Below are 12659 nucleotides of genomic sequence, written 5' to 3'. Positions count from 1 at the left end.
CCCATAGGGCTCTGGTCAAAAGTAGTGCACTATATAGGGAATAGGGTTCCATAGGGCTCTGGTCAAAAGTAGTGCACAACATAGGGAATAGGGTTCCATAGGGCTCTGGTCAAAAGTAGTGCACAACATAGGGAATAGGGTTCCATAGGGCTCTGGTCAAAAGTAGTGCACAACATAGGGAATAGGGTTCCATAGGGCTCTGGTCAAAAGTAGTGCACAACATAGGGAATAGGGTGCCATTTAGGATACATACCCAGCCTCTTAAACTCATCGTCCTCCCTCCTGACCCAACTAACCATCACAATGACAGCAATTATAGCAGAACTTGTATCATATCTACCATGTGGAGACGGTGTGGTGTCAATAGCTGTGTCTGGGTTCTAGTGTTAGAGCACTGAGACACAGCTGAGACGTAGCTGAGACGTAGCTGAGATGTAGTGGTGGTGATTTCCTCATCAAAACAAAATGAGAGTACCGGTCCTGTAGATTCTCTGTCTCTGTCATTCAGTAAGATAACATCCACAATGACAATAATACTTCAAAGTTGCAGTTATAATTATAAACAGTCCTCATGACATAATTTACAAACTAATAGTGTTTGACATCAGATCTTCTCCCGCGACTAGGGATGAAACTGATTTAAGTTAAGGAAATAAAATGCAGTAGAAAACACATCAACGTTGTGCTGATCAAAACAAAATAAAGCTTAGATTTGACCAGAGCAAAGCGTTGCCCGGCGATAGCAGACACTCACATAGCGGATGTTTCGGAGGTGTTGGAGGCGGAACTGCAGGAACTGCGTCGGAGCTGTCAAATCGGTGAGCAGCTGCTCTTGCGAAGCCACATCAGCCCCACTCACTTTAGAATTTCAGAACGAGAAAACTGTAGGCTGTATAGAAATAATTACACAGAGTGGCGCAGCAGTCTAAGGCATTGCATCTCAGTGCCAGAGGCGTCACTACAGACCCTGCTTCGATTCCAGGCTGTATCACAACTCGCCGTGATAGGGAGTCACACAGGCCGGCGCACAATTGGCCCAGCGTCGTCCTGGTTTGCTCTAGTTAAATAAATTAAAATATAAATAATGAAGGTTTCTATCATCCTAATGGAGGTGTAGATGACATCTATCATCCTAATGGAGGTGTAGATAACATCTATCATCCTAACGGAGGTGTAGATGACATCTCACATTTCCGTGTTCCAACAAGGCCACATGTGGATTTCTGTTAATGCGACTCCGTGCAAACAATGGCAATGTCCTCTTTAGATATAATGCCGGGAGCCGTTTGTGTATTTGACAGCCCTAACGCAGTTCCATCGTCAAAACAACCGCTATGCAGATGTTGGCTGAAGCTGATCTGATTCAATTTGACCACCTAGTCTATCTATCTGGCATGCACACCACTACTGTAGCTAGCTAGACATGACGTGTCTGGTTTTTCAAAACGTTTCCTGCAGTCGGTTCATTTGGTCACACAGCAACATATTTACACCGTACAATTGTCTTCTTCCTTTATAAAGGAGAGTTCAAACGAATATGTCATTTTGTCATTTGAACTATAACTTTAAGTCTGCACTTTAGACAGACTGTTATAGGTGTGTCCATACATACTGTAGCAGCAAAAACACACTGATATAACAAGTTCACCACAACTCACAGAGCAATGGTAACATAGACTGACTTCGCCTCATATTCCCCCAAAACCAAAACTCACATTAGGCCTAACTAAGGTCTGCCCCAGCTCAAATATTCTGGAAGGTACAATAGTTTCTACTTGATTTCCATTTCCCATTCATGTAATTCATAGAATAGGCGTAGGGTTCAAGTCTCCTGTTATCTTCCTGGTTGAGGCTCCATATTAAGTCCATTTGTAGTGCAGGAGTTCAACCGAGTTCCAGGGTTCTAATGAGGTGTTTGATTGGACAGACAGTCAGTTTCTGTTGAGTAGTATGATATGATTGGTTGAAAACAGAGTGAACAAGATTGGAGGAACAGTAATAGGATCCAGCTCAAGGATTTGTTTGGGTTGGTGGAGGTAAACGAGATAAGGGGTGATCTCCTTAAGGTGAGGGTGGACAGGGTCAAGGTGGCAGTCACGTTATAATGACATAATAACAGAATTAAACTGAATCGTCTACAGAGCCTCTACACTACAACTCCATAAACTACCGCCATTCAGTGAGCTTGTGGTTGTCATGGACAACAGGGTAGTCCCATAGCTGTAAACTGTACGGGACGGATCGGGATATGGCTCTAAGGTCATTCACAGTCATGAAACATCACGATTTCCCTTAAATATGCAATAATATAACATTAGGAGTACAGGATTGAACTAGAACTCTCCTGGTGGAAGCAAAACTCGTCCATTACTATGACCCACATGTAATCCCTGTCACCCATACAGACAGTATAGTGTATAACCTAATCGCTATCACCCCTACAGACAGTATAGTGTATAACCTAATCCCCATCACCCCTACAGACAGTATAGTGTATAACCTAATCCCCATCACCCCTACAGACATTATAGTGTATAACCTAATCCCCATCACCCCTACAGACAGTATAGTGTATAACCTAATCCCCATCACCCCTACAGACAGTATAGTGTATAACCTAATCCCCATCACCCCTACAGACATTATAGTGTATAACCTAATCCCCATCACCCCTACAGACAGTATAGTGTATAACCTAATCCCCATCACCCCTACAGACAGTATAGAATACAACCTAATCCCCATCACCCCTACAGACATTATAGTGTATAACCTAATCGCTATCACCCCTACAGACAGTATAGAATACAACCTAATCCCCATCACCCCTACAGACAGTATAGAATACAACCTAATCCCTATCACCCCTACAGACAGTATAGTGTATAACCTAATCCCCATCACCCCTACAGACAGTATAGAATACAACCAAATCCCTATCACCCCTACAGACATTATAGTGTATAACCTAATCCCTATCACCCATACAGACCGTATAGAATACAACCTAATCCCTATCACCCCTACAGACAGTATAGAATACAACCTAATCCCTATCACCCCTACAGACATTATAGTGTATAACCTAATCCCTATCACCCCTACAGACAGTATAGAATACAACCTAATCCCTATCACCCCTACAGACAGTATAGTGTATAACCTAATCCCTATCACCCCTACAGACAGTATAGTGTATAACCTAATCCCTATCACCCCTACAGAGAGTATAGTGTACAACCTAATCACCATCACCCCTACAGACAGTATAGAATACAAACTAATCCCCATCACCCCTACAGACAGTATAGAATACAACCTAATCCCCATCACCCCTACAGACAGTATAGAATACAACCTAATCCCCATCACCCCTACAGACAGTATAGAATACAACCTAATCCCCATCACCCCTACAGACAGTATAGAATACAACCTAATCCCCATCACCCCTACAGACAGTATAGAATACAACCTAATCCCCATCACCCCTACAGACAGAATAGAATATAACCTAATCCCTATCACCCCTACAGACAGAACACCAAGCTAAATAGATGTGTATGTGCACAGCTTGTAGACAATGAAAACACAACCCTCTGTCTTCTGCTCTAGTCCTGACTGACACACACAAACACATTAGCACACGATTTAGATTCAAATGTGTGAACCAGAAAGGGTTCATGTTGTAAAGAGGTAAACAACAAGCCTATTGGTTGCGTCCCAAATGGGACCCTATTCCCTACATAGTGCACTACCCTAAATGCCCTGCTAATAAAAAGTCATGCACTATAAACATTATAGAGTTACAATTTGAGACACTACCAGAGTCCCTAGAAGCTGCTTCATGCCAGCCGAGGACTTGTGTGTGTTTGTGTCTGTCTGTCTGAGATAGATGGAGGGGGTGGGGCTAGAGGAAGAAGGGAGGAGAAGGGGACAGAGGTGGATGGAGGGGGTGGGGCTAGAGGAAGAAGGGAGGAGTGGGGGACAGAGGTGGATGGAGGGGGTGGGGCTAGAGGAAGAAGGGAGGAGTGGGGGACAGAGGTGGATGGAGGGGGTGGGGCTAGAGGAAGAAGGGAGGAGTGGGGGACAGAGGTGGATGGAGGGGGTGGGGCTAGAGGAAGAAGGGAGGAGTGGGGGACAGAGGTGGATGGAGGGGGTGGGGCTAGAGGAAGAAGGGCGGAGCGAAGGAGGAAAGGTAATCTCGTTGATATTACAGCAGCAGCGGGCAGGTGCCCTGATGACAGGCACAGCCAGGGAACAAAGGACTGACGGGGTTAAACAGCTGATGACCCTCACTGATGCCCAATGCACAATACACACACACACCAAAATAAGGGTATACTTTGCTTCCACCAGGAGACCCCTTAGATGAAATGATAGCTGGAGAGTTAGGGACAAATGGTCCTGCACCCACCAGGCATTCCAAATGAAACTGTAATCCTTATGTAGTGCCCTACTTTTGACCTATGGACTCTAGTCAAAAACAGTGCACTATTTAGGAAATATTTGAGTCTGTTGTTCTATCAAAGTCATCTATTTATAAGTAATGATGTCCATGATCTTCTAGGTAACAACGCTGTTGATAAAATGACATTCCCTTGGGTTGTTAATGAGAGGGGGCAAAGGGGGGGGGGGGGGGGGGGGGGGGTGAGAGGGGGGGGGGGGGGGGGGGGGGGGTAGGGGGGAGAGAGGGAGAGGGGAGGGGTGAGAGGGGGGACATGGGAGGATTTCTATTTCTGTTCCTCCAGCTCATTGAGACTCAAGAGGTGAGAGTGGGGTTATCAAGGACAGGCGAGCTAAAAGGTAATTCAAGTAAAATCAGGTGAGTCTTCCGTAACATAGAAGGGTTTGTGTTGAAAACACAACATAAGACATCAACCCCATTGATGACACATGTCGAATTCTAATTGTGTCTTAGGGGGAACAGTTGTAATATGTAATATGGATGGCTCATAGTAGGATAAAGTAGGGTCTTGGATTAGAGGTCGACCGATTAATTGGAATGGACGATTAATTAGGGCCAATTTCAAGTTTTCATGACAATCGGTAATCGGCATTTTTGGACACCATTCATGTCTGATTACATTGCATTCCACGAGGAGACTGCGTGGCAGGCTGACTACCTTATATGCGAGTGCAGCAAGGAGCCAAGGTAAGGTGCTAGCTAGCATTAAACGTATCTTATAAAAACAATCAATCTTAACATAATCACTAGTTAACTACACATGGTTGATGATATTACTAGTTTATCTAGCTTGTCCTGCGTTGCATATAATCGATGCGGTGCCTGTTAATTTATCATTGAATCACAGTCTACTTCGCCAAACGGTTGATTTAACGAGCGCATTCGCAGAAAAAGCACCATCGTTGCACCAATGTACCTAACCATAAACATCAACGCCTTTCTTAAAATCAATTCACAAGTATATCTTTTTAAACCTGCATATTTAGTTAATATTGCATGCTAACATGAATTTATTTTAACTAAGGAAATTGTGTCACTTATCTTGCGTTCTGTGCAACAGAGTCAGGGTATATGCAGCAGTTTGGGCCGCCTGACTCGTTGCGAACTGTGTGAAGGCTTTCTTCCTAACAAAGACAGCCAACTTCGCCAAACGGGGGATGATTTAACAAAAGCGCATTTGAGAAAATGTAATGTAACAGGAATATTTAGACTTAGGGATGCCACCCGTTAGATGAAACACGGAACGGTTCCGTATTTCACTGAAAGAATAAACATTTTGTTTTAGAAATGATAGTTTCAAGATTTGACTATATTAATGACCTAAGGCTCGTATTTTTGTGTGTTATTATGTTATAATTAAGTATATGATTTGATATTTGATAGAGCAGTCTGACTGAGCGGTGGTAGGCAGCAGCAGGCTCGTAAGCATTCATTCAAACAGCACTTTCGTGCGCTTGCTAGCAGCTCTTGGCTGTGCTTCAAGCATTGCGCTGTTTATGACTTCAAGCCTATCAACTCCCGAGATTAGGCTGGTGTAACCGATGTGAAATGGCTAGCTAGTTAGCGGGGTGCGCGCTAATAGCGTTTAAATCGGTGACGTCACTCGCTCTGAGACCTTGAAGTAGTTGTTCGCCTTGCTCTGCAAGGGCCACGGCTTTTGTGGAGCGATGGGTAACGATGCTTCGAGGGTGACTGTTTGTTTGATGTGTTCCTGGTTCGAGCCCAGGTAGGGGCGAGAAGAGGGACGGAAGCTATACTGTTAACTGGCAATACTAAAGTGCCTATAAGAACATCCAATAGTCAAAGGTTAATGAAATATAAATGGTATAGAGAGAAATAGTCCTATAATTCCTATAATAACTACAACCTAAAACTTCTTACCTGGGAATGTTGAAGACTCGTGTTAAAAGGAACCACAAGCTTTCATATGTTCTCATGTTCTGAGCAAGGAACTTAAACGTTAGCTTTTTTACATGGCACATATTGTACTTTGACTTTCTCCTCCAACACTTTGTTTGTGCATTATTTAAACCAAATTGAACATGTTTCATTATTTATTTGGGGCTAAATTGATTTTATTGATGTATTATATTAAGTTAACGTAAAAGTGTTCATTCAGTATTGTTGTAATTGTCATTATCACAAATAAATAAATAAATAAAAATTGTCCGATTGGCTTTTTTTGGTCCTCCAATTATCGGTATCGGCGTTGAAAAATCATAATCGGTCGACCTCTACTTGTGATATACAATAACACCTTGCAACTCAACTCTGGACCTCGAAGCCCCCTCGAATTAGGGACTGGTTTACAACCGGGACACCAGGTGGGTACAATTAATTATCAGGTAGAACAGAAAACCAGCAGGCTCCGGACCTCATAAGGTAAGATTTGAATACCAGGTGGGGGGGGTTTCATGACAAGCAGCTGATGGAATATCCAACCGTGTCAGTGACCATACAGACCGCAGTCATGATAGGCCAGTAGGTCTCTTCCCCCCTGTGTTACCTGCTTGGATGTAGGGGACAGGAGGGGGAAATGTTTGGCAGATATTGGAAGGGGGGATGGGGATTGGGGGGGTTGTACCCCTCTACCCCTCCTCTCACCGGTCCAGCACTCTGCTGTAGTCCTGTGGGCCGCAGCCCCCCTCACTCTTAAGCTCGGCAAACACGTGGGTGAAGAAGTGGGGATCGGCGTTGATGCGTAGCATCTTGGTGCTAGTGGCGTCGATGATGGCAAGGCATCGGTCCCAAAACGCCTCTTTGCCAGCCTCCACCAAGAAAGGCTTCAGGGGATAGGAGATCTCATTGCCCATGTAGGAGTAGGACAGGTAGAGGCAGGTGAGCAGCGTGGCCTGAAGCTCGTGCTCCGACGACACCAGGTCCCCATCCACCACATTTCGACACAGCATGTAGACAAACACGACGTTGGCTGGCGTCACGAAGGCCTGATCCTGCCAACCCTGGAGGAGTAGAGACCGGTCCACCGACCGCACCCACAGCACTGGGTCCGCAGGGGAGAGGTGTTTCAGCCGGTAGCAGCGGCCACACAGGAACTCACCCAGGCAGCGGAGGAGTTCACTAGTGGACGCCTGGATGATGACGCGCTTGGGGGACGAAGCGCCTGTTCCTTTATGGGGCACTCTTATGACGGAGGGTAGCTGCTGGGGCTTAATGCCCATCTCATAGCCACAGTGCCCCTGGCCAAAGCCTATCCCCAGGCCTAGTCCCGCTGGCCTGTTGTAGCTGGAGAGGTTGGCACAGGATAGAGACTTCTTGACATTCTCCTGGTTGAGATGCAACACCGGGTCCTTCTGGTAAATGTTGTTGTTGTTGAGGGGGTCTCCGAGCAACCCAGAACCCCCAGAACATTTCTTAGAACCCCCTCGTTTCTTGGTGGTGGCAACCAGGCGTTTCCAGGTGAGCGCCGGGAGGAAGATTGACTGGCCCCGTTTCAGGCCGCCGGTGTGGTCTTTCTGAGTGTTGAGCGATCGGCTGCTCAGGCTCGGGTAGTGGTTGAGCGAATCGGGGCGCGTGTCGCAGTAGCTATTCTTCCTGGATGCAGGGGACAGTGACAGTACTGCACCCATGGTGATTCCGTGATCTATTATACTGGCTTTGTGAGGTCAGATTTGGACAGGGGTGAGATGGAGGCACAGTTCTCTCCTGTTTAACTCTTCAAGTTTAGTTGAATTTAGAGACAAACTTTTTCCAGTTGATGCTGACACTATTCAAATGCCCATGATGGCATTGCCATTATCTGCAAAACAAGAACGGCAAACATTTATGATGTTGAAAATAAATAAGCAAATATCCTACTTAAACTTTGAAAACATTTGTATAGTTTTATCTGAAACATTTATATTCGCTAATGTCCTGTCAAGCAGCGCTGTGCACCTATTTCCCACCGGACGGCTATTTGCACAAGCATATCAATACATACACAGCCCCTTCAGACCCCACACCTCTTGACTTATTCCACATTTTGTTGTGTTACAGCATGAATTCAAAATGGATTACAAATACAATTTTTTCTCTCACCCATATACACACACATAATACCCCATAATGACAAAATGAAAATAAAATACAGAAATATCTAATTTACAAGTATTCTCACCCCTATGTCAAGACATGTTAGAATCACTTTTGGATGAGATTACAGGTTTGAGTATTTCTGGGTCTCTAAGAGTTGTCATACCTGGATTGTACAATATTTGTACTATGTTATTTTTTAAGTCCTTCGTGCTCTGTCAATTTGGTTGCGGCTCATTGCTAGACAGCCATTTTTTCAAGTCTTCCAATAGATTTTCAAGACGATTTAAGTCAACTTAGCCACTCAGAAACATTCAAAGTCATCTTGGTAAGCAACTCCAGTGTATATGGGGTATTGTGTTTTAGGTTATTGTTCTGGTGAAAGGTGAATTTATCTACCAGTGTCTGAACCAGGTGTTCCTCCTAAGATTTTGCCTGCGTTTAGCTCTATTCTATTTCTTGTTATTATAGAGAACTCCCTAGTCCTTGCTGATGACAAGCATACCCATAACATGATGCAGCTACCACCATGCATTAAAATATGAAGAGTTGTACTCAGTGATGAGTTGTGTTGGATTTGAACTGTGGAGTAACTGCAACGTTGTTAATCCATTCTCAGTTTTCTCCTATCACAGCCATTAAACTCAAACTGTTTTAAAGTGGAATGAGAGCATTTGAACTACTTGGCAAATATGAAACCAACAGACAACCATAATATCAGTAAATTTATCAGAGAGTGATATCAGTAAATGTATCAAAAATATCAAATTAGCAGTTTATGCTGCAAAATCAACTTTATCAAATCAAAATCATCATATCAAATGTTATTGGTCACATACACATGGTTAGAAGCGGTTTTAAAAATAGATTCTATTTGACTCAAAATTCCATGTTGGCAGAATAGATGGATATAATTCACAAATACATTTCTTTGTAGTCCAAAAAATGTTGCTATCAGGTTGTAAATCACAGCTGCTCTGGTACAATGTTTGCTGCCTTCATTCGGGATGCAATATTTCAGTTTCAATGACTCAATATTTTGGACAAAAACGGACGACTGTAAGAAAGGTTGATGAATGGCAATTCAATCAAACTAGCAAGGGAAATGATCACAAGTCAGTCATAATGTAGCTTATAGGCTTGCGTACCTATTTATGTAGCTATTTATTTAGCAAGCTAAAAACGCGGAGCCTAACGTTAGCTAGCTAGCTACGTGCTGGGAGGATGTTGTGTCATTGGAGGAGTTGGTGAGTGACCAACTTTTCCCCCTCATCATAGCCGCGGGAAGGAGGGGTTCTGAGGGTGCTGCTGCAACCCCTCAAAAATAATTGCAAACAAATATGTATATAAAAAACATTTTCTCACAAAAGGAGTGCACTGGGCCTTTATTGGTCCTGCATTAGTGGACCAAAACAGCCGTCAAATCACTCTCATCTGAGTGTGCCAGAGAGTGCAGAATAACTGCTCAATTTACAATCGTGCAAGATCCGCTGACTATGACCGGTGTCAGTAAACGTTGACATAAAAATGTCATTGTTAGTCACTAACGCTCTAGATAACATGTAAACAGCCTAACCAGCTCTGCTAGTGAGAGTAAAATGGTCAGAGGGAGGTGTTCTCATTTGTGTCTGGAAGAAGATGGCAAGCTAGCCAACTTTAGCCAGTTAGCTTGGGTGCTAGACTGCTGTTGTGAGCCCATCCCTACTCCTCGGGCACGAGGCAATTTACGAACGCACCCTTAGTTGTCAATCAAATGTATTTGGCATCAATAAAATGGGAGGGCAGGTAGACAAGTTCCCATTCAGTTGTTAAAATGTGGGTGGGTTGGGAAATGCATGCATTGGCAGGCAGGCTACAGAAGGACAAGCAGGCCCCAACGTTTATCAGAGCAATTCTGATGGCCAACTAGCTGAACAAGTTTAAGAGGGTGTGTCTAATGTTTTCTCGTTAGATTTGAGCCTATCTCACTCTGGCATTAGTTGTTGATCTTACTGTTGTTGATGTGCATAACATAGGGAGCGATAGCCTAATTTTTCACTGTTGTTTGATCAATGGGACTGTTAAGTTCCCTAATGTAATAGGACTCCCATTGTATTTACATATTTGCAGAAATCCATTCAGGTGCATTTTGTGTCTTTTTGGCAAATGGCTTATTTGCATAAAGACCTTCTGTAGCTCTGATTGGCTATGGCGCACCGGTCTGCATAGACTCTGGTCCTGGACGAGACAGCTGTTTTTTAGGTTTTATTTACTGCAGTGTCTATTCATTTTAAAAAAAATGTCGTACTGTACATCACTCCCAAACATTACCATATCTTAGTGTCTTAGCTTGTCAGACTTCTTTTTTTTGTGTGTCATATTCTTCCTTAGACATATGAACAGATTTTAATAACATTTCAAGTTGCTAAAATGCTGTCAGGTCCACTTTAAAGTCGCCACTGGCCTCATGGTGAATTCCCTGAGCGGTTTCTTTGAGAGGCATTGGAAAACCTCCCACCCTGTGGTTTCATATGTGTTTGGAATTCACTGCTTGACTGAGGGACCGTACAGATAATTGTATGGCTCCTGAGTGGTGCAGGGGTCTAAGGCATTGCATCTCAGAGCTAGAGACATCACTACAGACCCTGGTTTGATTCCAGGCTGTATCACAACCGGCCGTGATTGGGAGTCCCATTGGGCAGCGCACAATTGGCCCAGCGTCGTCCGGGTTAGGGTTTGACCGGGGTAGGCCATCATTGTAAATAAGAATTTGTTCTTAACTGACTTGCCCTAGTTAAATAAATGTTAAATAAAAAAAAAATAGAAATAAAATGTGTGGGGTACCGAGATGAATGAGGTAGTCATTCAAAAATCATGTTAAACACTATTATTGCACACAGAGTGAGTCCATGCATCTTATTATGTGACTTGTTAAGCACATTTTTACTCCTGAACTTATTTAGGCTTGCCATAACAAAGGGGTTGAATACATATTGACTCAAGACATTAATTTGTAAAAATGGTCGAAAAACAATTCTACTTTGACATTATGGGGTGTAGGTGACAAAAAACAAATGACAGCAATGTTAAATTCAGGCAGCAAAATGTTGAAAAAGTAAAGGGGTTTGAATACTTTCTGAAGGCACTGTATCTCTGGTCCAGGGCGTTAGTGCGCGTTCTTCTACTATCCTCTACGAACCCCCTGGACGCCCGGGACCAGAGCTAGTCCAGACAATTCCCTAGTGTGAGGACGGTTCCTCATGCGCCAGTCTCCACTAAAGTCACCAGACTGACCCAAATAGAATATCCGCGCAGCTATAATTGTTGAATCAATTCAACACATTGTTGTAGCCTACTGCAGTGCGCTGAGGAAATAAATAGTCGATTTCCAAGCACAATGATATTCTAGGGCATGCTACAATGTGTCAGTGCGCACTTTAACATTTTTTTTTTTTTAAGCCTATAAAAACACAAGCTCTCTGACAAAAATACAACTACACAATAAATGAAAATCCATTTGCCATAATAACAATTTTAAATAAATATCAATGAGAAATTAAATACAATTTCAAAACCCAAACAGGTCATATTTTTTCCAAAAGGCAAACAAACAAACAATGCAAACAGAAGAGATATACTCACCTAGCCTATGTATGGCTATATCATCGGATGTCCGATGGCAGTATCAACCCGTTGTCCATTATCGCCTATCTGCAGTCCGCGATTTACAGAACTGCACAACAAAGCGCAATAAATGGACAGCCTGTGGGGAGGTAACATTGACAACTGTTCACATGAGTGCCGAAATGATTGATTCAGTTCAAGAAGCGCTTCTGAGCGCTTTATTATTCTCAGGGCAGCGGCGTAGACGCCGTCCGTCTCGGCCAGGTCGGGTGCAGGTGTCCAGCGCCGCGTAATAGCTGCTGCAGACTAAATCCAAAAGGCTGCTCCGTTATAGAGTAGAAATTCTTCTGTCAGTCGAGTCTCCATCTCAAAGGGATGACAACGCAAACTTTCACTTGGATATCTGACCACACTGTCCTTTCAATGGATTCCATCCTTGTGTGCTGAAAAGCCTATCCAGAACTTTACGTAAAATACAAAGTCCTTCGAAAGCAGACAGAATACCGGGGGAAAGAGAATCTGTGTCACTCCCTCATATCGGTAACCGTACGTTTCG

At 43.6% G+C, this 12659-nt stretch overlaps 1 protein-coding gene across 1 annotated transcript; it reads right to left on the bottom strand.

Moving 5' to 3' along the window:
- Positions 1 to 6640: 6640 nt before the first annotated feature.
- Positions 6641 to 12400, bottom strand: LOC110496701 (cyclin-dependent kinase 5 activator 1). Its single transcript, XM_021572737.2, has 2 exons — positions 12122 to 12400; positions 6641 to 8225 (listed from the first exon to the last, which is right to left on the bottom strand). Exon 2 carries the CDS (start codon positions 8053 to 8055, stop codon positions 7069 to 7071), a length of 987 nt encoding a protein of 328 aa, XP_021428412.2. The 5' UTR covers positions 8056 to 8225; positions 12122 to 12400; the 3' UTR covers positions 6641 to 7068.
- Positions 12401 to 12659: the final 259 nt, after the last annotated feature.

Source organism: Oncorhynchus mykiss, chromosome 18, assembly GCF_013265735.2.
Source record: "Oncorhynchus mykiss isolate Arlee chromosome 18, USDA_OmykA_1.1, whole genome shotgun sequence".
In the NCBI taxonomy this organism is placed as follows: domain Eukaryota; kingdom Metazoa; phylum Chordata; class Actinopteri; order Salmoniformes; family Salmonidae; genus Oncorhynchus; species Oncorhynchus mykiss.
The sequence above is the reverse complement of the archived record's forward strand: the minus strand, read 5'-3'. Positions and strand labels throughout refer to the sequence as shown.